The 27,764-nt window shown below is 42.2% G+C and overlaps 1 protein-coding gene across 1 annotated transcript in view; it reads right to left on the reverse strand.

Annotated features, from left to right (window-relative positions):
- LOC114623384 (guanine nucleotide-binding protein G(q) subunit alpha) overlaps positions 1-27,764 on the reverse strand; it is a 246,618-nt gene that overhangs the window by 7,914 nt on the left and 210,940 nt on the right. The window contains exon 6 of the mRNA XM_028770057.1: positions 3,026-3,179. Within this exon, the coding sequence (XP_028625890.1) occupies positions 3,026-3,179 (154 nt within the window). The remainder of the gene's footprint in view (positions 1-3,025; positions 3,180-27,764) is intronic.

Here is a 27,764-nt window from a genome sequence, read left to right on the forward strand (position 1 = left end):
TAACAGACTGGCAGGATGTAAGAAGCCTGCCATTTTTCTAACTATTATTCTTATTTTGCTTGGGAAGGAAAAGACTCCAACTTTTTTCTTGTGTTTAGTCTACAGAACACCAGAAATAGATTTGGGTTCACCGAAGTGCACTCGCAGTCTGCTGTTTTAAGCATATATTATGCTATTTGAACACATCTCAGCAGGCCCAGAATTCCAAGGTCTCTAGGAACAGTTCTGCAGTTCAAATCTATGTGGACATAGTAATTTCTCTTCCTGAAGAGAAACAGAGATGACATTCATCTGATTATGCCCTCGAAAGGAAGACATCTACATCTGTGAAACTAGAACTACTCTAAATAAGCTTATTATCAAATTATCACAATAGTGTACTGAAGAGCTTTCTCAGTCTTAGTTCGTCTTCCAAGGCCTTTGGATCTCATAAAATGACAACTTTATTTTCCCAAGAACAACAAAATCATCACCTTTGTTAACTTAGCTGTGGCCATATTTCCTTTGGACATTGTATGTCCATTGTAGAAAGTCAATAGTTAAAATCATCTTCAAATTCCAAAACATTACAAAACCTTCCTTCCTTTGGAAGGAAACCATTTGTAGTTTTAAGGGTTCAGGACAATACTATAGAAAGCGGCAGTCCTGCAAAGACCTCCCCAGAAAACCTTGAAATGCTGTGTAGTCAGCCATCATGTGGCTGTAGGCAATCAGGTAGGCTCAGGGGCTTCTACTCTGTGGCTGCACAATGCTATTTGTCTGTATCGAAGCAGGAAAACAGGGGGCCCACAGTGCTATTGCTGTGTGTGGTGTGGTCATTTTCTATCCACTGTCCACTGACTCTCATCAACTCTGGAGAGAAATGAAGTCTACCTTCTGGGTGTAAGAACAAGTATGCATGTACGAGGCAGCTGGTTCTGGCTCCTGTTCTCACACCAGGCGCTCACCGGACTGGCCTGCTACTGAGGGGGAGTGGGTACACCACATATAGTAACTTCCTTCCACCATTTCCTAAGTAACACTGAAGCATTTACTATTTGTTCCTGGGTTAGTGAGAAAATAGAAGGAGCAAAGAGAAACTGCTGTCCAGGTTAAGACAGCATTTGTTCTTTTAACAGCCAGGCAAACAGGATAATGTGCCTGGAGAGACATGAACCTGCTGCTGCACACCCAATGGTACACATGCATTTGAGATGCAAACTGCAGGTCTTACGCATGCCACATTCCCTTCCTTGAGCCAGCACTACACCTCACACATACAGAGCAAAAGGGCACTTAAATCTTCATGGAGAGCTATGAAGTCAAGTGACCCACCCTTAATCTCCAAGGACAAAACTGCTATGCCACAGATATCTAGATGTCCTTTGTTGATAAGGCCACTTTGTAGTAGTCATTTCTGCTGCTACATTCACCCTGTAAGCACTTTGGGATGCGGCTCTACTCTGTGATAGGTGCTATGCTAAGTCACTTACCCACAACTCGATCAGTCCTTATGAATGCAGGAAGAAATCAGGTGGAGGTAAATGTGTTTAAGGCAATGCCATCAGTAAGGAGCAGCACCTGGATGCTCAGTGCATACTGTCTGGACCAGGCTTGGCCAGCTCTACGAAAGGCCAGAGACTAAGCATCTTGGGCTTTGCAGATCATTTAATGTCTGCCAATACCACTCATATCTGATGTGGTGGGAACAACGTAGGTCTAAGAAAATTTGTGGTTGCAATGATTTCTTCGATTTCAACAACAGGAGGCACCCTCTGGTATGGTCTCCCCATGATTCTTTTAAGCTTTACAAAGCACAGGGACCTTCTGGGAGGCTGGATGTGGATACAATTAATGAACAAGCTTTCCTCAGCATGGTGATGTCCTGATAGGAGATCTACTTTTCAATGGTGAAAGCAGGGCAAGGCCAAGTTCAAGAGAGTGCCGCAGACCCCAGTGCAACAGCACGGGTACTTAAAGAGCATTGTCAGCACTGAGGACGGGATCCCCTCTCCATTTAGTCAAACGCCTGGCTAGGCCATCAGTCCCAGGCCTTTTGCTAGTGAGGTTCCCCTAAAGTAAATACTGCTGGATATTCAAAGTATCACACTAATATCACAATTGTTTTCTATTACCTATAACAGTTCTCATAGTTACAGCTTAAAGGGCCAGAAACATCAAGTGACTCTAAAATATAACTATAGGTAGAAAGGGCCTAAACTAGAATTTGACCCTCAGGATATGTGGTGGTTTGAATGAAAACATCCTTCATAGGCTGGGATCCTCTAACACTTGGTCCCTGGTTGGTGGTGCTATCTAGGGAAGTTTAAGAGGTGTGGCTTGCTGTGGGAAGTAAGTCCCTAGGAGTGGGCTTTGAACTTTACAGTCTTGCCCAAACCTAGTTCTTCCTGCTTTGGCATGCGTTTTAAAGATGAGATCTTTCAGTTTCCCGTCTCTGGCCATCATGCCGGAAGCTTGCTACCACGCTTCCCCATCATGATGGGCTTTTTCCCCTCTGAAATTGTTCTAAGTCCAAGTAAATCCTACCTTCTCTAAGTTCCTTGGTCATGGTCAACAACAGAAAGTAATGAATTCATTACACCTACTTCAGAGATGAGCTCCTAACCAGGGAGAGGTAGAGGTAGGTAACAAAATGAAAGGGAAGGAAACTGGAAATTACAATTGCTGATCAAAAAAATCTAGTGAATTTTTCCTTCTCTGAGCTGGTTATTCTGAAACATCAGAGACCTTGTTGCTTCGGCATAACTGGTAACGTTAGCTAATGTTAATGACGTAAAATGTTTTATGTCATTACAAGTCAGAGAACAGAGAACAGCATACACGTCCTCATGGACCCTGTGACTCCAGGCACTGCACTGGGTTGCCTCTAGCCCCAAGAGGCACATGACTCCAGGAGCTACACTGTGCTGCCTCCCTGCAGACCTCCCAGACTCATGGCTCGGGGACTGTACCACACTGCCTCCTGTCCTAGTGTAACAGCACAAGTCTTTCTTAGCTGTGAGGCTGGCAGAAGGTGGCAACTTACCATCATATTCTGGGAAGTAGTCGACTAGGTGGGAATACATAATTTTCTCCTCTAGAAGATCCTTCTTGTTTAAGAACAGAATCACAGAGGAGTTCTGGAACCAGGGGTATGTTATAATTGTTCTAAAGAGTGCTTTGCTCTCCTCCATTCGGTTCTGGGGAAAAAGGAAATCAGAAACACAGGAGTGAGTTACTGATGACACACTTGGTGACCTGGCTGCTTTCTTGGTCCAATCCATCTTCTGTGTGCTTCTGAGTGTTAAAGCCGAGTTGTCAGGATTTATATGCAGAGCTTCACAACACTTAACACCTGTTTAGATTAGAAGACAACAGTAGTAAGAGTATCTGCTGATTAGGTTTGAAAAGAAAGTAATCAGGGCCTAGATGATGAGGTTGTATCTGACATATTGTAATAAATTTCCACCAAAAACATTCATTCACAAGCAAAACCGTAAGATAAGAGTTAAGCATGGCCGGGCGGTGGTGGCGCACGCCTTTAATCCCAGCACTTGGGAGGCAGAGGCAGGCGGATTTCTGAGTTCGAGGCCAGCCTGGTCTACAGAGTGAGTTCCAGGACAGCCAGGGCTACACAGAGAAACCCTGTCTCGAAAAACCAAAAAAGAGTTAAGCATGAGTTAAGCACAAAGCCAGGCTTCACTCTGTATTTTCTAAACGACATTTATCTGGAGCTTCACTGTGCCTCAAGCATTCAAATCAAAGTTATTCAATTGCTCCTAAGCATATCCAGGAGACGATGATGACGACAACGGATGTGCACATATACACATTCCTGAGTCAGCTGGTACCCGAGTCTCCACTGAATGCACACCTGCACAACTACGGATAAAACAAACTAACAACCTGGAGATAAAAATCTAGCTTTTGTTCGTTTTAAAGACGTGGTCTCACTGTGTCGCTCTGGCTAGCCTGGAAGTTACTAAATGGACTCTATTGGCCTTGACCTCGCAGAACTCTACCTGCGTCTGCCTCCCTAGTGTTGGATTTAAAGGTGTGCATCATTCTGCCTGGCAAACAATATAGTATTTATTCCTCAGCACTTGTAAGTGTGCTTCCCTGGGGCAAGACTTTGAAGCCTAGCTTGGTGACAGAAGCCCTGGTGGTTTCTGGAGAAATTCAGCTATCATGTTTCCGTACATGAAGACGCTAATAGAGGGCACATTTGAGTCAAGTTGCTCCTCATACTCATCAGCAAATGAGCACAGAGCCTTGCAGCTTCTTCCTCAGCCATCTGCTGCTTCTATAGCAGTGTGCACGCGCGTGCTATGGCACAGTACATATATAGAGGTCAGAGGACAACTGTCTTTACACTGAGTGGTGGAAAGGCTTGGAGGCACACTTTATCTTCTGAGCCATTTCACTAGCCCCCCCCCCAATAAATAATTAATTATTTAATTAAGGAATTTTTTCCCTTTTTGTTTCCTTTTGGTTTTGTTGGAGAAAGGGTCTATTATGTTGGCCTGAAACAAGTAGGCCAGGCTGGTCTTGAACTCTCAGAGATCTACTTGCTTCTACCTCCCTGTTGCTGGGATTAAATGACTGCACCATCATACCCAGGCAAATCACACAATTTCAGATAAACATTACTTCATGCTCCAGCACCAGTGTTCATTTCAGCACACACATTTATCTTTCACATAAATGACATGCGTGCCCTTAAATGCATTTTATTGTCTACATGCCTTTGACAGATTAACACAGCCATGGTAAATTTTATTCTGTTACTTTTTTGAGACAGTATTGCTGCTGTGAAGTACAGGTTGGCCTCAAACTCAGAATCATCCTGCTTCAGCTTCCTGAGGGCTGGGATTATAACCATGTGCCATTGTGAGTAGCTTAAATTTTAATACCTGAGGTTTATATTCTCTGAGACACGGGACTTTACTGAAACTTTAGATTTTATAGATTGAAAATTTCAAGATTGGGGATGACAGGAGCCATTTAAGAGAGGCTAAAATCTAGAGGTGATCTTCTTGAGAGGATTCTACCATGGACTATAAAACTCCGATGGGGGAGCCCTTCTAGGTAAGGCTAAAGGACTACACTTGAGGGAAGGTTCCTGCCATTATGCTTTTCCTGATATTATATAACAATCACTAGGTATTAACTGCCCTTTAGGGCAGATTTCTGCAGATCCATGAAGTACTGTTTTATAGTGATGCTACATAGACAACAGAGGATTCCTTAATTCTTAATGATGATCCTATAAGAATTCCTAAAGTTGAACTAGTAATAATTAAGCCCTTTACAATAGGACTGCTATTAAACTTCTCTCTGATATGAATACTGCAATTAGAACTTGGCCAGTCTCCACGTGTCACAAATTAAGTGTTTATAAGATAGAAAACAGGTATTTACAACTTAGAACACATTCCAAGAGGTTGTAAAACAACCAAAGGTCATAAAGGAAAGTCATGATTTATTGTAGGTGCAAGGACAGAAGATAAAATATTGACTGGATATATCTACACAAAACTTCAATGATAACTTAGTCACAGAAATTATGGATTTTTTTTAACTCTCCATGAACCTCTGAAGCTGGTGAAGATAATGAATGTCTAGTCTTAATGGGAACATATGTAAACATCTCTGTTGTAAACTTCTCATTCAGTTTATGATTTTAATTTATGTTTGAACTTTTAGTGAACTTTCGTAAAAAACAAAACAAAACAAAACAAAACAAAAGATACTTGGAAAAATCATGTGATCCATCCCTCTAGAAAAGGTACAGAGACCCAGGAACAATTACATTGCATGGCATTATAGCATCAGAGCAGGAGGAGAGAGCAACACTAGAAGGAGAAGGGGAGCAGAGAAGAGTAACTTAGAAATCAAGAAAGCAATCTAGAAATTTAGAGAGCACAGAGTCTGATAGGTTTACACCTCCCCCCTTTTACTTCCCCTTAGAAATAAAGAGGACATTAGGGCAAGAGCAGAAGAAGACAGCAATATGTAGAATGCAGAGAGAAAGAGAAACAGAAAGAGTTGCAGAGAGAACAAAAGAACAGGCAGGCTTCTCTTTACCATGGGACTGAACAGGTCTTTTCTTAACAGCAAGCCCGGCTTAGGTCTTACTAAACAGGACAAACCTTTTTTTTTTTTTTTTTTTTTTTTTTAATAGACTTGGGTTTAATTCATTTAGCAATAAAAGGGTAGATATTTTTCTTTCTCTACACAAAGATTGGAGCTCATTTTTTATCCAGAAGGAGTGAGTACTTTCTGCACTGGCACCTGGGCTTTTGCCTCATATGCATATGCAAGTATTGATGTATGTGTGTACGTATGTAAGTTGAGCCTAACAAGCATGAATGTGTATATATGAATGTATGTGAGTGTATTCATATTTGCTTGTATAAAGGTTTTTCCTTCTGTAAGCCTGACTCTCTTCTCCTGGTTCAATAAAAGTTTATTACTCTAACCCTCCAGTCCTGCCTGACCAGTGAGAGGTGAGGCTTCTGGACAAGAGAAAAAAACAGCCCTAGCAATTAACCTGTTACTCAATTCCCTGCTATTAGGCTACAGGTGTTACTCACCTGAGCCAACAGTTTGTAACCTCAGAGTAAGCAAGAAAGTTTTTAGGATTTTGTAGAAGCGTCAGCAAGCATTCAGTATAGTTAGAGAGGTAGAAGGCCAGAGACCATCCATCAGTCTTTAAAAGTATGCCTGGAGGCCATCAGTCTTTAAAGCTACTTGTACATCCAATGCTGTGTCTAGCTTCAAACCATTCTAGGCCAGGCAGGCTCCCAGCAAGGAGAAAATTGGTCCCAAGCACTGAAAGGTCAGAGAAGAGGGTGCAGTGGGCTGAGGAGGGAGCAGTGGCCCTAGGTGAGAGATTACCTGTAGGAAAGTTCTAAAAAGCTAGACTGTGGCTTTTTAAAGGAGCCCTGTCTAAAAAGTGGATATAGTCCTTTGTGTGGGTTAAGCTCATTTGCTAAAGACTCACTCTCTCCTTCCAGTTTTCCAGAAGGGGCTGCTACGCTCCTAGGGAAGAGCTTGTACTGGGTCTTTTCTGGTTTGCATCCCATCAAGGCAAGCAGAGGGAGTACAAGGTGCCTTCTGCTTCTAAGGTTAAATTCAAGTGTGAACTGAGCCCCAAGTTTCAGTGGGATCTGGGAGAAAGTCTCACACCAAGCCTATAGGAGGGCTGCCAGGACAATCTCTCCAGCCCAGCACTGGGTGCCTGAAATGACTTGCTTAAAGCTGTCACTCTACCCAGGTCTACTGCTATTAGGACACTTTGATGGCAGAGTCTGCTCAAGAATCTGTTGTGCTGAAGCTCTATCATTGGTGGGGTGCTGTTTGTGATTCAGGGGTGCTGATTCAGGTTTGAACAGAAGAAGGAGCTCTATCCCAGTTTACCTTTACAAAAAGAGCTGTAACATACCTCAGATCCCAACAATGCTAACTCTATCCTTTCTCTCTTTTCCAAGAGATAAGGGGCTTCAAGATTTTATTCCTCAAGAAAAATCTCTATACACCTGATCCCCAGGAGTAAAGTATTTACAAAGCAATGTGCTTTGTACTGAGGCAGAAGTAAATCTTAAGTGCACTGCCTATGGTTTTTACAAGCCTCGCTCACAAGGTAGCACAAGTGCAAACATGGCAAATAATTGACTCTGCTTAGAAACCCAACCTTGGAGGGAACAGCATGTCCGAGGAGGCATGTAGCTCTTCCTTTTTGAAGTTTGTAAGGACAGAAAGGTCCACGGAGAAATAGTGTGAGCAATGATGAAAGCATCGAGTGTCTGCTCACTCTGAAGACAACACAGGCTGGGTGGGGGTGGCACACTCTCACAGCCTCTTCTTAGGTTTTTAATAGAAAATGCCCAAGAGGATCAAAGAGGATCCAGTGCAGGCTTCCCTGTGGCGGACAGTATTCAGCATTAACTAGCTGAAGTGGCCTCCTCCTAGCCCCAAGGAGCCTTTCTATTGCTTCTCACTCAGCTAGTACTTCTGAACCCAGCCGAGCAGCTTTGAATGCTGGAATGGGGCAGAAGAGATAGAAGCCACCTGCTAGGGTGGGGTGTGCCTGGTCTTTCTTCCTTTTGGGGCCGCAGAGAAAGACCATGTGCTTGGCCATAGGTGTCTAGACTCTATGAAGCCACCATGCAGACCTGAAAAAAGAAAGTCCCCAGCACACATTGCAGTACTCAGCTGCAGCCATTTACTCCTAGCCCTGGCCCTGCCTGCCTGTCTCTGAAACAGGAGAGTATGACCAGAAATCTAATTCCTTGGCTGAGCCCTGCTTAAGACTACAAGGAGGGTTCTTACCCCCATCATCTCCCTAACTGTACTGCTTTATAATGCAATCTCCTAATACACAACTGGTTAATGGTAGCCACAGGCTAAATAAAGTTCCAGTCCAAGCCTGACATTTACAGTTTTATGTTGCCTGATTCACATACCAACCCAATCTGAGCCTCTTCATTTATGTAGAGGCTCCTCCATATAAAGATCATGTGTCACTGACAGCACACAGGTGTGACTGCATTTTGTTGACCCACTGACCCATAAGGGCTCCAACTCCTAACTTTAGGCCTAGGTTATGTGGCTTTTCCCACACTTCTCTGGGCCTCTGGGTCTGACCCCTCTTCCACCTGGTGGGTACTACTGTGCTGGTGACACAGACCCTGCCTAGGACTACAGACAGCTATACCACTGCAGGACTCATGGCTCACATGGGAAGAAGGAAGGGTGTGATGGAAATCAGTCAGAGCAGGATCAAGGGCGAAGATGGTTTTGAGTTGATGCTTGACAGAATGAAACACTAAAGAGTCAATGTGAAGCAGGGGAAACAAGCTCCAAAATCTGAAGGGGCTGTGCTCCAAGTGCACCATTTCCCAGGGCTTCTGACTCCAGGAGCCTGTGCATTAAATTAGAAAAGCCTCTGTTTGGAGTACAGAGGTCATTTTCTCCTTATTTGCATTGTATACTGGGGACAAGGATGGTGCAAACATGGTAGGTTCTATGAAGAACACACACATCTCTAAGGCTGTGATTGTATTCACCCTCTATTCCTCCAGTTCTTTCCAGATTCTCTACATGACCCCCCAACAACTCTGTGTTTTTTGTGTTGTTTTTAATAATCCAGGAAGTCCAGTTTGTGCTGCCCATGCACTCATCAGTGTAGTCATCTCTTCTAATGGCAGTGGACCTACTGGAACCAAAGTCTTCAGGAAAACCAAAACAGTTTATTATTTTAAAAGAGTAAAATCAAATTATTTACTTCTACTTCATTACTGTATGTAATAACTCATGATAACATAAAGCAAGATCATTATAACTGGCAGCACATCAAACAGAGAATCATTTAAAAACTCAATTCTCTAACATGGAACCATGAGGCCATCCCTTAGGTGTTTGTTTCATTTCAATCTAGTGTCAACTAGATCAACTAAGGCAACAACTCAAAAGACAGTCTAAAGCCCCATAAATGCAACATGCATGAGAAATCGTGTGTGAGTTTCTTTCCTCCCTTGATTATTAAGGATAAAGCTCGGCTGTCTTTGTCACTGCATCTCCAGCAGAGCTACACTGTTGGGGGTAGGGTGGGAGTGGGAAGATGTCCAGGAATTCCTGAGAATCTGTGGTATTGCTGCAGCAGTGCTGAAGGGCCAGGACCGGGAGCTGGGTACTTGGCTTTGAGAATGGCTCTGCTGTGAATATTCTGCATGACCATGGGCAAGGGGCTGAACCTCAGTTTTCACGTATCATCTAGAGTTTGTGAATATAGAACAAGACATAGTATTTGCCTTCAATCCAGTCACACGGGCAGCCATAATACTGGGGTAGAAGCTACCATATGTTAACCTCTTCGTGAGGCTGTTTACTTACTTTAAATATCTAACTCAAAAGGAGCCAGGGAACTCTTCCTAGACACATACATGCTTATTTCCCCATGATCCAAAATCCAGGTACATTTGACTGCAAAGAGCTGGAAAGTTACACAGACCTCTTACCACTTTGCCTAGGCAGAGAAAGGATGCTTCTGAGATTCTCCACAAAGTGGCTATCTTCAAAATCTCAGAAAATGTCCCACACCCAACTCAGACAAAACCAGGAAGATGATAGATATATGACATCAGTAAAGAAGTAAGGACAAGAAATAACTACTTCCGTAGCCACCCCCCTTCTGCTACCCAAATCAGAAAGGAGGGGTAGAGAGGACAGGAACACCAAATCCAGCTGGACACACATGGTTTCCTCAATGATTTTCCTAGTCTTTGCAAATCTTTGCAATCAACTATTTGAGATCAAATAAGGTGTGCTCTCCAGGCCTGAAGACAGCTCCAGAAAGTTTCCATATGATACCTCTGTACCAGTGTCAGCACATTCTGCCACTCAGGATGTGTAGAGAGGCAAAGGCACAGAACACATTTGCCTATTACCCCAAGGTAAGGTTTTAAGCAGAGATGAGGTCACAGATGGGGCCTGTTTACAGCAGAAGAAAACCAGGAGGAAGAGGAATAGAGGAAGGGACTGGGAGTGAGAGAAAGGTCAAGGAGAGACAGAGGGGAGCAGAAGAACAACAGAAGAAACTGGACAAACACATGGCTTTTTCTGGTGCAGATGTACATACAGAACTGGACTCAGAGACTGAGAGCACTTCCTTTACTATTTTCTGGCATTCTAGTTCAGTCATGTGACTGAACAACAGCCTCTTTTCAAAGTCTATCTTACAACACATTGGTCTTTCAATTTAACAGGCACATATCCAGCCTTTTAAGATGACGTATCAGTGCGCTACAGTCTATTTTTAATTTCTACATGAAGCTCCTCTTTTCTGATAGCACTCTTTAATGGAGTGGAGTGGCTTCAGATCTTTAACATCCTATGCACACATGCTATTGATTTTCAAGTCAGTGATCTTCCCTCCTATTCATCCTGTTTCCCATCCACACCTGTTATTCTGTGCCACCATCTTGGGGAAGTTGTTGCCAATTCCAGAGAGACCACTCCTTCCTTTCCCTCTAAAGTAATTGTGTTTCACAATCCAAACAACTGTCTTCTACTACCTTTAAAATACTCTTCTGTCATGCCTCAAAGTTAAATCTTGTGAACTAGCTCATCAGTGTGCTGTCTTTCCCTTCACTACATATGCAGGAGTCTGTTAGTCCCCTGACCAGTACTGGGTGATTGTTTTATTCTACATTTAATGATAACCAAAAGTGTTCTGCTTTCAAGCTTCAGAGTTGATAGCTACAGTTTGCTTCCAGGAGCACTAATGGGAAAAGTCATGTATTTCACATCATGAAGATAGACCTTTAGAGTTTAGTCAGAACAAAATCTTATTCAGCATTCCAACCTATCTGAAATTCTTTGGGTCTCTATTCATATAAAAGATACTTCAACAAGTGTCTACAGATGACGCTCTGAGCCAGTCATTAAAGAACCAAAGGAAAAACTATGGACCTATACAATGTGGTCACCTGCAGGGGTGAACTCTAATCCTGAAGGGCAGAGGACCCATTAGTACCAACTGTGCCAAGAAACCACAAGCTGATTTGGCTGTAAAGTATCTGTTGTCATTTTATCTTAGAGCAGTGGCTCTTAATCTGTGGGTTGCAACCCCTTTGGGTGTCAACCAACAGGGTTTGCATATCAGATATCCTTATTTATGATATGATTCATAACAGTAGACAATTATAGCAACAAAAATAACCTTATAATTGGGGGTTGCCACAACATGAGGAACTGCTTTAAGCAGGATTGTAGCATTAGAAGGTTGAGAACCACTGTCTTAGGTGATCTGCCTGAAAAATATCTCACTTGCTGAAGTCCACCTCTGTACCTCTTCACTACATTTAGATGGAATCACACTGAAACAAACTCAAAATAAACAACAAGGAAGAAAATAGAGGCTCTGGAGAGCTCAGTGATTTCTCTTTTCCTTGAACATGAGGCAGACAAAATGAGTTCTCCCTGCTGGCACCAGGGTCCCAGTCAGTGACATACTGACAACAGCTCACCTCACTGGAACTGTGTTGAACAACAAGCAGGAAATGATAGTGGTAAATTTAATTGAAATCAATGACTTCTGAACTACAAGAGCAGCTCTCCAAGCTCTTGATTAGGACTACCCAGCCGCTTTCCGCAAGAGGTGCACCAGCTCCCATGCCCCACGCATGTGCAGACGTGCACACCATGCTGCTCCCCCAGGACTCCCATCCATCCTTCCAAACCTTCTTCCTGTGCAAGCACACCTGGCGTGCAATGCCAGAGGAGATGACACGCTCAGTGAGAAAACATTGATGCACTGAGCACTTCTCAATCTCTCTCCGCAACAGCCAGGTTTACGCCTCTAGCAGACTGGCTCACCCACAGTCCTCTCTTTTCGTGAACTGTTTGCTGATTTCTGTGGGTTCTGCTCTTTTTGTATGAATCTGTTTGCATTCCTAGTGTGCTGGAGCCATCTTATTTTTCTTATTAGTTTGCCATTTTGTACATTTCATATTAAACTACTTAGAGAAGACTTAAAATAACATTGAAGCACCCCACCTCAGCATTGCTATCCGTCTCTAACTAGAAAGCAGCCCCACTTTATTATAAAACTTTCTGTTTATTATAAAACTTTCTGTTTCCTAACGGGTCACTCTCAAAGTCAGCTCAGATGCCTCTCCTTCCTAGCTTACGTATGTAGGCACTACAGATTGTGATAGACTCTGCATGGTGTAATCCCTGCACAGGTGCTGTCAGCCAGGAGCAAAGTGTACCCAAGCCCAGCTTCATTGCTTTGCCTTTCTTCCAGTAACTATGCCAAACTGAGACTTTGCATAAAGGGAGACAGAAACAGGTTTTGGGAATATGTAGACAAAGGATTACAGAGAACAGGGTTCAGCCAGAAATTCTGGGTTCCCTGAAAAGGACATAGAGAGCCATTCATATAAATATTAGAACTTCAGACTGAACCTGACACATTTTTTACATTCCTGGCTCACTGGCACAGGGCAGTCTAAGTTGTATGAAATAGCTGGAAGTAATTTAGTACAGTATGTTTTATTGTCTCAAAATGCTTTTATGGGTAGGTCATGATTCAGAAATGTGACTGGCTGGTTCTTTGGCTGACAGGATGGGGTAATATCAGCGGGGTGAGAATTTGACTTGCCTTGTGTTCAAAGAGATAAATCTTAAGAATTCATATGGATGACATCTTCATGTGTATGCACATTTCTGTGAATGTGTGAATGTGGGTGTACAAGTGGAGGTCAGAGGACAACCTTGGGGGAGTCAGTCATTGCCTGGAGGGCTCTCCTATCTTTGCCTCCCATCTCCCTACAGGAGTGCTGAGATTACAGTTAGGAGCTGCCACATGCGGCTTTATGTGGGTTCTGGTGTTTGAACTCTTCCACATGCTTGTGCAGCAAGCGCTTTATCTACTGAGCATTATGAGGCTGTAGGTAACAGTTTTGCACCCTGCTCACTGGGGTAGCACTGTTCCATGTTCCTCTATCATCTTGAGGTTCTTTTATTTACTCTGTGTCTCTGGCTCTTCCTTCTACCCTCTGCAGACTGCAGGCCTCAGACTATAATTTCCACTAAACCAGGCAGTAAGTAAATAATGATAAATAAGGGAAGGAATGAGAGTAACTTTGGCATTTGGCAAGATTCAGGGGTGCAGATGGACATATTAAACAAGAACACCAGGAAGGAAGGCAGTATAACCTGTTGGCTTACAAGGGTTTTCAAAAGAACACACAACATATGCTGAATATATAAGCCCATAAATGAGTCTGGCATATTATATTCCCAAGGCTGTATTTCTATACAATAATGACTTGGTACAATAGGATCTAGACTGTTATGGGTGGGGCTGGATTTGTCTTGGGGGGGGGGCATAAACCACTATCCCTTGTTATATGCACAACAGCATGGAATTTCCTTTTAAAAGACTTATTTTTGTTACATATATGGCTATTTTGCCTGAATGTATGTCTGTGTACCATGTGCACGCAGTGCCTGGGGAGTCAAAAGAGGGGGTTAGATCCTCTGGAACTGGGGTTATGAAGGGCTGTGCTATGCAGGTACTGGGAACTGAACCTGGGTACTCCACTACAGCAACCAGTGCTGTCAACTGTGAAGCCTGAACAGAGCAATGAATGCTCATACTAATTTTCCTAGGTGGTTAAAAACTATGTCTCGGGCCAGCGAAATGGCTTAGTGGGCAATGAACTTGCTGCTAAGCCTGACATTCTTTTTTTTTTCCCCATGTTTGACTAAATTTTACTTAAAAAACAAAATTTATTGCAGAACAAATAGTTTTACTTTATTTGATGATAAAACAACTGTAACAACAACAAAATCCAGATCAAAACCTGAGGTAGCAATATCTATCTGTGAAGAAAGTTTTAATTATATATTTAAGTAGAATATGTGTGTAGAAATTAATTCAATGAACAAACACTATTCTATTTATATATCATCAAATGTCTTTAAATGTGTGATATAAATGAATTTTTATTGGATATTTTATTTATTTACATTTCAGATGTTATCCCCTTTCCTCATTTCCCCTCCCTAGAAACCCCCTATCCTATCCCCCTCCTCCTTTTTTGCTTTTATACCATTTTAATTACTTGCAAAGGAAGTAGGCTCAGATATTTTGATCATCCTGATAAGCCCACGGAAACAGTGATCATGGGAGTGGTCACGGAATTTTGTTTATTGCCTTGCTTGTTCTTTGACTATTTGTGTTTATTGTATTGCTTGTTCCTTGACTATGTGCATCTATTGTATCACTAGTTCCTCAACCTAGAACTGACCTTAATAAGCCTGACATTCTTAACTGGACCCCAAGAATTCACATGATGCAAGGAGAAAAGTGACTGCTACAAGCTGTCCTTCAACCTCTACACACTTGCCGTGACCCACACAAGCACGATCAACAAACACATGTGAAGAGAAAATATGTTTTAGCCGGGCGGTGGTGGCGCACGCCTTTAATCCCAGCACTTGGGAGGCAGAGGCATGCGGATTTCTGAGTTCGAGACCAGCCTGGTCTATAGAGTGAGTTTCAGGACAGCCAGGGCTATACAGAGAAACCCTGTCTTGAAAAACCAAAAAAAAAAAAAAAAAAGAAAAAAAAAAGAAAATATGTTTTAGTAGGAGAATATTTTCAATCACAGGTAATATTACTTTGGGATTACTTACTAACAATCCATCCTTAGGAGATTTATATAGCTGAACATAGGCATAGGAAAAGCTTGTGTATACATGTCACAAAAGCTTTAAGCTTTAACTTTACTGTCTTCTATTTTATAAGTCTTCCATAGAATTTCTTATTTTTTTCCCTTTGAAGGAAAAATGTACCTATTTTCTTTAAGGATAAGAGTTTTAAATCATTTGTTTAATCCTTAATCACAGGGCACTATATTCACTCAGGTATTGTACACATGTAAAAAAAAGCCTTTCCGGTTGTTATAACCATACAGGTGGCATTAAAATTAACAAAATTATTGTGAACTAGTCCTTATATAAAGACAAGGACATACTTTTCATGCTTCTTGGAGCTACTTTTAAAGAGTTATACATGGGTTGCAAAGACAATGGGAAGGGGGAAGTGGCTGCCATGTACACGTGAAGACCCCAGTTCAAGTCCTCAGAAACCAGGGAAAGCTTGGTAGGGGTGTATACATCTGTAATTGAAGCATTCTTACCATTCCTGAGCATGCATACCATGTATGACACATGTACACACATGCACACCAACTCTATAGCCTTCTTAGTTAATGAGCTACTGACTACTAACAATCCCTGTGTGGACTCACTCTGTCCCCATTCAACTTCCCTATGTTTCTGTATCACCTGCCAACAGAATGAAGGGGCCCAGGAAAATAGCACTACAACTCAAGCCACTTAGCCTTGGAACCACTCAACAGTTCGTTGGTGGTATTGGGGGAACTGTGACGAGTCCTGCAGTGCCCACTGACCTGCAGGGTCCAGTGATTTTCTCTGTCCGCCCTTCCCCAGCATTGTTACTTTGATAGCACATGAAGTCCTGGCATCATTAGTCACCACTTGCTTAAGAAGTCGTGTCTTTAACTTTACTCATGTGCAATCTTATCTGAAAATTCTACAGTGTTTCACTATGTTCTGTATTATCAAACAGAGAAGCAGTGTCCATTTTCTTTTAACTCCAGCATAATATGTAATGTCTATATGACAGAAATTAATATGAAAGGTGGAAAACATATCACAAACTTTATGAGAAACTACCCTTGAATCAAAAAAAATCAAAAATATGCCCTCAAATTATAAATTTTAAAAATTTAATTAATTTAAAAATATTAGTTTTAAAAATTTAAACATTTTCTCCAGAGTTGCTTTTTATTATCATGAGAAAAACTTACTCATTTTTTTCAAGATTTTAAATAAAATAGTTTTTTTTCTAAAACATGTGCAAAGGGGCCTTATTATTAAATTGGGCAGTCAGACAAAACAAAACAAAATAAAACAAAACAAAACAACAAATCTAGAATAGTAATGTTCTACTTGGCATAAACACCTGTGCTCTGGATGATCAAAGAAGTGGAGACTTTTGTGAAGCTAAGAGATCTGAGATAGTGCAACGCAAATAAGCACCTGTACACGCAGCCAATAGAAACAGAAAAACAGTACAAAACAAGTTCCTCTAGTCCTGGAACGGAGGATCAGTATCATAAAGTAAGACCTGAAGGAAAACATTAGTATACAAGCAAACACCAGTGATTTACCTGGAAAATACTTGGGCAAAAGAACAGAGAGGAAATGGAGTACAGCTAGCTCAGTGATAGCTTCTGCAAGTCCTGGCTGCAATCAGTATCAGTGTACACACACACACACACACACACACACACACACACACACACACACACTCTTCTACACTAAAACCAAACCAAACCAAAAGCCGATGTACAATCTGACTATATAAAGTGCCACTGCAGGTACCCAGTAAGTGCATGGTTTATAGACACAAAAGAGCCCATCAGATTTTAAATCACTGGAGTAGGGCTGAGCAAATGCCTCAATATTCAAGAGCACTTGCTGGTTTCCCAGAGGTCTGGATTTTTGGTTCTTATAACTCATGTTTGGCAACTCACAACTGTTTGTAACTATAGGTCCAAGGGACTCAATACCTTCTTCTTGCCTCTCTGGGTACCAGCACTCCCAAACCCTAAAAATGAAGTAATTGTTAAAATATCCAGACAATATAAATCGGTGGAGAAATAGCTGAACTTGTAAGTACAGATATGCTAGAAACTATAGTATTTTTATAATAGGGCAAAATTATAAAGAAAACATAAAAAGAAAGTTCTAAAATTATTACATGAAAATTCTTTATAATTAAATCTTTTTGTTGAAGTTGCCCTGAAGGTAAGATTGGAGGGAGTGATATGTGTGTGTGTGTGTGTGCGTGTGTGTGTGTGTGTTTGTGTGTGTGGTGGGAGAAAGTCTGTGCCATAAAAATCACCCTCTAAGTGCCAGAATTATCAGGTTAAATACTATTATAAAGCCTTTCACAGAAAACAAGCCACATTTACTGAGCAGAACTGTGGATCCTGAAAGGGAACACTGGCTAACAGAATAATGCTTTCATAATGTTTTATATCTGAAAATTCTATACCCAACCAAACTATCAATTGTGAGGGCAGAATATGTACCCAATTACACATCGATGGGATTTCCAAGCTTGCAACCTTCTGGATCTTTCTTTATTCAGAAAACTACAGGTGAATACAAGTCTCAAATAAAAACATTAAATCAAAAAGGAAGATAGCCATGGCGACAATATCAACCCTAAAGGGATTAAGAAAATGTTATCATTCCAAATGTAGGGAGCAAGTGCAGTCCTGAGTGGACCTGTGTTGAGAGTTCTCAGCTCCACTCAAGCGGCGAAACCTTCCCCAAGTGAGGCTTGGAGGATAGAAAAGCCTTCCTCTGGTCCAAGTGGGTGTGATGATACTGTGTTCAGAAAATGACCACTGTATCTTCCTTCTCCAGTTAAGGCTGCTCCCCTCCAGTACCTGCTCCTACCTAGATTAGCTAAACTGCCTCCTTCTTCAGGTGTATAGAATAACCTTGCCTTCTTGTTCAACTGCACATAATAAACATGCTGAGTTTCCGAGGGCTGTGACTTCTCCAGCCCGGAGCCCAGATCACTAGATAAAGTATTTCCCACGTGCCTGTGTATTTCCTTGCCACCCCATCAAGTCCCTGAGGCTGTGCAAGAGCAAGGCACAAACTTTTAATGTTAGCGAGCATGCCTCACGCTTAGATGGAACAGGACCACATGGTATAGAGAGAGGCACTTAGGAGAGCTTGGTTGTTAACCAGGCAAGTCCTGTCTGTCTGTCCTAGTTTCCTGACTAAGAGTACTACCCCATCTTACTATAAGATCAAAGTCAATCCTGTGACAGAAATACTAGTAAGGGTCAGTATCTTCAGCTATTTTTTTAACAGAATATTTCAGTACTCACCTTTTCACTTAAACTTGCATCTACTACAATTGAAGTAGCATCATTTTCTAGAGCTATCATTTCTAGGGACTGGCAATGAAAACACCATTGCATTCAATGGCTTAGGATTTCCTAAATGACCTGGATGTGGATAGATTCACCACTGTTCTGAGAGATGGATAGCCATTTTAATGCTCACTCCCCCAGGTAGCTTTTAAGACAGAGATGAAAGCTTTGGAGAGCCTTATTCCCAAGTATGCTCTACAGTAAATGTGAGGCATAAACTGCTTCCCATTAAAATATCCACAGAGGATGACAGGAGTGGGCCTTGAAGGATGGGGCATTTCACCTCAGGGATTCCTGGCTACAAACTCCCTTTCTGGGTAATGGAGCGTCTTTGAAGTAAACAAACTAAACATTTAGTAGATCCTTAAGATTCTCTTTTATCATTGTTTAGGGTCTTCTAGGAAGGTACCAAGATCTGTGGATGCTTGAAACTATATAAATGGTACAGTAGTTTTCACATAACCTGCACATCCACATATTTTAAATAATCTCTAGAGCAACTGTATCCGTTAGTATAATATAAATGCTCTGTGAAGAGTTACTGAAGGAACAGCATCAAGAATAGCTTGTATGCCAAGACCCCCTTCATTACTAAATATTTTCCATCTGTGCTGGGTGAATGTGGATAAGAAACCTTGGGTACAGAAGGTTGAACATACTTACATAAAGTTATAACAAATGACGTTTTTCTCTCGTCACTGGGACATGTCCTTCAGGTCAACAGCTGTTGGGGTAACTGTAACTGTACTACATACATATATATTAACATTTCTCTAAAATAGTGTTTTCCAAACTACTGGTTATGGTGAAAAATAGTTTATATAGAAACAGATTGGCACACAGATGAAACTGGTTTCTTGGTATGGCACACACTCTATTCAGTCTCACTGTGTTCCCCACAGATACTCCAGTCTCCTGCAGTGAAAGCCCTATCTACCGAGACTCACTAAGCTGACTGTATGCTAGAGATGATGTGTATGACTTTAATATCGGTACTTAGAAGGCTGAGGCAGGAAAACTGAGGCAATCTAGGCTATGTAGCAAGCCTATACCACAAAACCAAACAAAGCTTTTATTATAAGGCTCTGGGATCAATTCCTCGCAGGCCAAGAACAACAAAAATAAATTTGGTAATTCTTTCTTTTCTATCCATTTAAAAAGATTCTCAACAATCTCAATTACACTGACTCTTATATTTAATTGTAAGACTATCTGAAATATGGATTTAATACCCAACCTTTTAAAATTAAAACCCTTTTAAAATATAAAACCCAACCAAACTAACCTGCTTCTTCCCTGAAGTTTACTCCTCACGCAGCTTCAACTTAACTGGTAAATGGAGGAGGCACAGTACGGGAAAATTAAGTGTGGTTATAACACAGCCTCAGTAGTCATTTGCACACTACCATCTTTATATAAAGGAACTACGACTCAGTCAAGGTCATTTCCAAGAGGGCATACAAAAACTAACCCCATTGCCCTCATTCTACCAGAGAAAGTCTATATTTTTCTTTTATTGTCTTTATCTACTTTTCCTGAAGTCTTCTCAGTCATCAAGGTGGAAAACTCCTCATCCCTCCTCTGAAATCATGGCTATGACAGCGCTCATAACATTAACCTCCAGTAGTTTCTTGGAATGTAAGTTAGTGTTCTTACTTTCATCTTCCGACACCCTGAAGTGATCAGTATTTAATTGCTGAGTGAATGAACATTTTCAGAAGGGGAAATGGACTTATATCTAAATACCCAGATGGGGGGTGCGGTTCTCACTGACACAGAGACTCAGCAGTATGGAGTCCTCACAGAGCTTTGGCTGTGCAAGTTTTTTTTTTTCATTTAGCACACTTAAGAGAGACTTGTATACAGACAATAAAGTCCTGCTTGGTGATCAAAGGTGACTGGAGGAGCCAACAGTATCTCAAGTATAACCCAGCATGGGGTCAGTGGAAGCCTACCTTCCCTCAGACTTCTGGCAACACTGAACTTCTGGAAGATTTCTCTAGTTCTCTGTGGTTTGGCCCATGATAGTGCTAGTTTCACACTTTCTCTGCAAGTAATGTCAATGGTAGATATGCCCTAGGCTGGTGTGGTGGTCTGGATGAGAACGGCCCCCATATGTGCATATATTTGAATACTTGGTTCCCAGTTAGTGAAACTGTTTGGGATGGTAGGAGCTTCGCCCGCCTACTCTCAACTCCAGGCCCATAGAGAGAACTGTGGCCACCAGTCAAGTCCCTCCTCATGTAGATACGGCATTTCAGGCCAAGCCAATAGGAAGCACCTACTGTCAGACCCAACTTACCCCCACAATGTATATAAGATCCTGTCTAGAAGGAATAAAGATATGTGAGAATTACTCTGACAGACATCTGAGAGCTGTAATACTGCCTGGGAAGAGAATGCTCTCCCAAAGCTTTTGCCACCATAGAGGCACTTCCCCTTCCCTGCTCCTGCCCTTTCCCCTTTGCTTGAACCCTCCTGCTAGGCCAGGCTAGAGGTACACTGACCAGAGAGGTACACTGACCGACAGATCAGTATTCAGCCATCATCAGAGAAGCTCCCCCCCCACCCCGCCCAGGAGCTGGAAACAAATACAGAAACCCACAACTAAACAGGGAGTTCAGTTTGTGCAGGGAGTGAAAAACCTTCCAACACTTAGTCCTAAATGGATTGCTACCATCAAATCCTTCAGGGGTTCGGGAACCGTGTGAAAAGATTGCAAGGGCCAGAGGAGATGGAGGACCCCAAGGACACAAGGCCTTCTAAACACAGAATGACTGAGGTATCTATGAATTCAAGGGGACTGTAGGAACATGCATGCGGGTCCAAAGCGTGGTGCGCGCCGGCTGGGTCGCAGCGGAGAGCTGGAGCACAGCGGCCGTCCTGGGGGTGGGGCCAACGTAGTCTCTCGAACCTCGGTTACAGCGGCTGAGGGGAGCAGACTGGAGAGTCCGCTTCCACCCCTGCCTCCAAACCCCGACTCGGTGCGCCTCTGAGGCAGCGAGTGTTTCGAGTGTTTCGGTGGCAACAGAGAAGAGGAAAAGTGTTACAACCCTTTGAAGTGCACAGGCTAGCCGAAGGGGGAGGAATCGCGACAAAGCTCTCTGACAGCGGGAAAGATCTCACACATACTTTACTTTTGAGCTTGGGCAATATATACAGTTTTTGGGGTGATGGCAGGTAGCCCTATTGGCTTGATCTGAGAGCTTGGGAATGTCTCATCTGCATGAAGGTACTCTTCCTACGTGATCACTGGCCATGGACCTCTCCGTGGGAGGGGCTGTGGGGAGCGGAAGCTAAGAGAGCCAGATGACTTTGGGAAAGCTCAAAGCGGCCTTCCGTCCTAATGGTCTTCTTCAGACCAAGGTTTCCGGGGCTTCCAGAGCTTTCTACCAAGCTTTCTGGCCTTCTCTCATAGCCCACACATGCATAGGGCCTGCAAAGGCCAAAGCAGACAGGGTCCTAATGCTGAGATGTAGAAGTGAATTCAAGCCCATTCTAACCCAGAAGCTATCTCCAACTGATAATAACTGGCAAAGGAAAACACTGTTTTTGCCAACGGAGTCTTACTGGGTGTACAAACCACATTTAAGGGTAGGTCCATGCCCAGTAGTAGATGACCAACACAAAATGAACTCAACGGTGTTCTGGAGGTTTTCTGTCTCATCATGCTTTGTCTGGGTGGGCCAGTCCATCCTTCCTTTCTTTCTTTTCTTCCATAAAGGTCTTTTTCTTATATATTATGGTTTTTGGTTTTGTGTTATGGCATTTCTGTATGTTCACATGTATGTGTCTCTGCTTCATGTGTTTTTTTTTTTCTTTTGCTCTTTTTTTACCTATTTGTTTTGTCCTATCTGCTTTGTTTTTATTGTATGTATGTATGTATGTATGTATGTATGTATGTATGAATGATTGATACTTGGTTTCTAATGAGAGAGAAAAAGGGTGTGGAATTGGGGGGGTAAGAAGAGGGGAAGGATCTGGGAGGAGTTATGGGAACAGAAAACCATAATCACAATATATTGCATGAAAAAAAAAATCTATTTTAATAAAAAAGTAGGTGGCTGTGTGGCTTTCCTAATTGAAGATGTAAGGCCTCAAGTAATCTTGTATGAAAACTCAAAATGTGTCTGATACATAACCAGTAAAATGAACAAGTGGGCCCTATGATCCCAGGTAAGTAACATACACGCACTCTTCTAATATAGCTGAGTTTGTTTCAGAAAACACAGTGAAGAAAAGCCCTGAGTCACTGGTTAGCCAGGATAGGCAAACATTTATAATGGAGTAGAGGGCATTTGGGGCTGGTTGAGCTGAGGCAGCCTACTGAGCTACGCTGCCCCTCTGTGGATATAAGCAGTAGACCTTGTCTGAGACAACAGTTTTAATAGTAATAAATAAGACCTTTTACTACCTGTAATTTCTAGCAGCAAGGAACAGGGTCTTCAAAAGAAACTCTCCAACCAACTAACCAACCAACAAACCCAGATTACCCAACTAAAGTTATTATACTCATTCTATCAGAAACTGCGCCTTGGCAAGGGAAATGCACACATTAATCTGAAAGGAGAAACCTGTTTTCTGAGAGCTGGCTCCATGTGTGTTCAGGCTGAGATACACTCATCCACTACAGAGAGCTTGGAAAATACTTCCTGGAAACTGCACGACAAAAGACTTCTCTAAGAGGAAGGCAAACCTCACTAAAAATTTAAATCCAACCCTCTTGTAAGTTAGTCAGTCTGACCCGCATTTCTGTGTGGAGCTGAACTGACAAGCAGTTAACAGAGCTGGATACAGAGAGGTCTCTGGGTGAGACTAAGGTTCCTGATAAAGGTGGCAAGGGTGTTCAAATTTACAATTAAAGGAAGGCCTGCCTTCTGAGGAGATTCAGATTTGGGGCCTCTAACCAATAGGGGATAACTCACTCCTGTAAGGGCAGGAAGCGCAGGAAGCAAAGACACCCCATAAACATTTGCTAAACAAACGAAGCTGCCAGGTTGAGAGGGTTTGACATGGTTTCACACCCAAGCACCAAGGACTGGAGGTGGCTGAAAGGCTAAGTGTGTCTAGGTCTAATCTGTCTAGATCAGATACCCACCTACAGCCTGCGGAGGCCAAAGACCCTAAACCCACTAGTGGTTCTGGCAAAGCTAGGACTAAAACTCAATTTCTTGCCCTTGTTGCAAGGCTTTTAGTTTCCTTGTTTTGTTAGATCTGTTGTTGTTTCTTGTTTGCCCTTGCTTGTAGTTCTGAAGTACTTCTGAAAACTCACTGAATTTTGCCTTTTAAATTAAGTGTTTTAAATTTTGGCAAATTTCTGTAGTTGCTTTTCTTGAGGACTTTTGCAAATAAGTGAGTAGTTAAGACTATGTGATCTTGAAGTCACACTGCTCGAGTACATTCTTGCTTGTCTGTGCAGTTGGAGTTGCTACCCTTCTTCTCCACAACACAGGGCACACTGAGACGGACAGTCACACGCATTTACATGCTGCGTGATATCAACAACAGCCGGCACACAGTCTTGAAACATCAACGTATCTGAATGATCAGAAAGTTCCCCGACAGTGGAGTATTTAATGATATTAAACAGCCTTCCACACTTACTGAATGGAGCTAAAATTTCCTAATCTGAAGCAACAGAATTAAAGAAACGTAGAAACTCTTGTCATGAGTTTACTTTTAAAATCATTTTCTTCTTAGCTATTGGGATTTTTTATATCAGAGTGAAGGGAGATTTTTCCCTTGAAAGCAAAATCTTAAGTCTTTTCCTGAATCTTCAATGGCTGAAGAGCTGCAGAAGGGCCAAGTTAAAGGGAGAGCATGTTAGTGGCTTGCTGCTGGCAAACCCCATGCACTACTTGGGGTCAGGCTGGCTGGCTGGCTGTTTCCCAGCACTGACCTTACTGCGTTGAAAATGCTTTACTGTCTAGTGTCTCCCTGAGGGAACCTCAAGTGTCTTAGGGATGGGATGGTGTCTTGCCCACTGGAGTTCCACACCCAACAGACAAAACTGCAGTCCCCAGTTCCCAGGATGCTCCTTCCAGAGTCCTTGAGGAAACAACAGTACTTCACATGCATCAGCTCATCCCCACGTTTAATCTCAGCTTTACCGACCCCAGTGACAGAGTGAAAAGGCTCACCAGCTCCTGGGTTCCTTCAAGACTGTGCTGCCAGCCATGGAGCAGATTATCAGGATTCTAGTGGCAGATACAATGTGGTCCTGGGTGTGACCAGGTAAATGAAGAAATAGGATTTAGAGGGGAATAGAATTCTTTATAGAAAAGATGTGGAAAACACAATAGTATAGATTTATAAAAAGCTACAATTATAGACAACAACCTGAGCAGATCCCATTAACCTCCACAGAAGGCTATTCACTGTCTAAACATGTTAACCCTTCAGAATGTAACACAGCATTCACTTTTCACCTGTTCTAAGAAGCTCCTTGGATGAATCCTCACATAGTACAAACCCCATAGATACCACCTGTACCTCATAGAAATGGGATAATTCCTAATTTGAATATATGAAATTTGAAATGATCTAAATGATTCAAAATCTGAAACACTGAATACTGACAAAATTGGAAAATTCCCTATGACCTCATGTAAAACACTGCTGTCAAAACTCAATAGAAATGTTGTATCGAATTGCCTTTATGCTAACTATATATGCTTATACACTATAAATAAAACCCATGATTAAATTTGGATTTTATCTCCAGATATCTTATGTTTAAGTAAATATTCTGAAGTCCTTCAGAATAGTAACAGTAGACTCCGAGTGGCGGAAGTAGCCCAGCACTGCAACAACAAAGCAACAGCATTGTAACTGCCAACAAAATCCAAAACAGGGACGGAAGATTTGGCTCAGTGGTTAAAAACACTTGTTGCTCTTGCAGAAAACCCAAGTTCAATTCTCAGGACCCACATGGTGGCTTACAAGCATCCAGTTCCAGGAGATCGAACACCCTCTTATGAATCTGAGGACACTGCATACATATACTTCACATGTATGCAGGCAAAACTACTCTCACACATAAAATAACTCTAAGAAAGAATTAAAAATAAACCCCAGACACAAGACTAAGCATCCTGAAATGTAAGGCCCTAAGGAGCACTCAACCTGTACATATGTAACAATGCTAATACTTAATTTATAAACTTAACACAGTAAGACAGTAAAAAAGAACAATAGTGTAATAGAATAACTGCAGCAATAAACATGCCATTGCTTACTTATGAATATTTCTATTTAGTATTTTTGCATCACAAAGAGCAAGTAACTAAAACCAGAGATAGAAAATCACTGCTAAAAGGAGGCCGGCCCATCATGGAATCCTCCAGAATTCATTTGGAAACACTCTGAAGATGCTTCTTATCAGCTGAGAGTGTTTTTACCAATGGAGAAAGAGCTCCACGCAGCCAAGAGCTAGGTAACAGGGAACAGGGCTCAGGGAAGTGCTGGTGACCACTTCCCCCTCCGTGCTTCCTTAAAAGAGAAGCCGTTTCCAGAACTTTAAGGAATTCTGTTCAGGACTCATGGTTACAGCAGCTGAGCTTACTTCCCCAAGTAAAAAGGGGAGGGGATGATGGTCTCATTCCCCTGGTACAGCTCTGAACATCAAGGTTCCCTATTGTGAAATGAGACAGAACTGAGATCCTCTCTGGCAGTCTGATTCATCTTTTTTCTCCTTCACAAGAGACCTTTCCAATCCTTCCGCTATAAGCACGCCATTCCCGGCAGTGGGCGTTCATTGTGCGCCTCAAAGCTGTCCTCTCACAGTCTGCCTCTCTCTGGTGGCAGCTTGCTACGTGCTCTGGCTTTTTCACCAACCAGAGGTTAAAGCCTAAGATGTAAAGGCTGAGATCATCCCTGCAAACTCATGTTTGCCTGAGTTATTAGATTTTGGGAAAACAAAGATTTGCCATCCAACTGTAGTTGTGAGATGGAGCCTAAGCGTTAAGACTCCGAGCACTTCAACAAGCACACTGGAAACATGTTACACTCCTTCAGTAAGTGAGGATCTACCTACAAACAAGCACAGGAAACAAGGCTTCAACTTTTATCTATTTGTTTTTTTCTTTTGACAAGGTTTAACATTTCTACTTCTGTGCCAAACATTTAAAATCTCAAGCTCAGTTCTGTTCCCTTGCCACCATTAACCTCTGTGGCTAACACAGCCCCTCTTCTTATTACATACAGGCCCTATCACATGGCAGTGCTAGGAGTCCACAGTAAGCAGATTGGGCTCACACATGTTCCCCTTCTTCAATGTGTGTCCCAGGAAATGATGCCCTTAGTCCCAGGATAGCTGTGTGAAGGCCACAGGCACTTTGTTGACAGCAGAAGAATGAAATGAAGGAGAGGTGAGTGTCAGAGGGACTGGTTGGACATGACCAGTGGAGCTCAGAAAAGGGGAGTGGGGCTTTGGCCTGCCTTTGTGTTTTTCAACTACTATGTACTGTGATAAGAGGATATTTGTGACTCTACAGTTGCCTGTACCCCTCTTTTGTGACACAGTGGCTTTACTGTAGTGAGAATTTTGGTTTCTTTGAAAAACACAGATCTATTAAGGGAGGTTTTTTTTTTTTAAATTTTAAATCCCAAGTGTGGTATATGGAGCTGCTTCAGATGGTCCACAGCAGCTGACTATGCTCATAGCATAGTCATTTGTCTCATGCTCTAGCAGATTTTGCCAACTGCAGATAGTTTCTGCGAACATGTGATGTTTGGAATTCTGAGGACTCTTCAGAAAGTATGTAAATGCTAGAGCCCCAATAGGTGTGTAGGTTATAGGTTGATGTTGGTTGCAGTTTGTTAAGTAGTTGTATGCAAAGAAGAACCAACAAGAAGAAATCAGATATCCCAAGAGCAAAGATCAAACTTGCCCCGAGAACTCGGCACTCCTAGTCACAGGAAGTACTCTAACGATAACATCACTCCTTTCCCCTCTGTCCTTTTTTCTTTCCTATCTAGTGTTAGAGGCTTGTAAGGGTGGAGGAAAAAAAAACTCCACCAAGTAGCCAAAAGTCCGGCTACATCTTACCATTTGTGACTATGCTAACTGATACACTTTCTAGAAAGGCACCTCTACATTTGGAAAGCAATTCCTATAGTAAGACCAAATTACATGCATTACAAGGCAAATAAACTGAGCGGGAATAATCTATCTGACAGACAGATCTAGTGGATGACAGAGAACCCTAGAAACACAAGGGCAGT

Source organism: Grammomys surdaster, unplaced genomic scaffold, assembly GCF_004785775.1.
Source record: "Grammomys surdaster isolate TR1022 unplaced genomic scaffold, NIH_TR_1.0 198, whole genome shotgun sequence".
Taxonomy (NCBI): Eukaryota; Metazoa; Chordata; class Mammalia; order Rodentia; family Muridae; genus Grammomys; species Grammomys surdaster.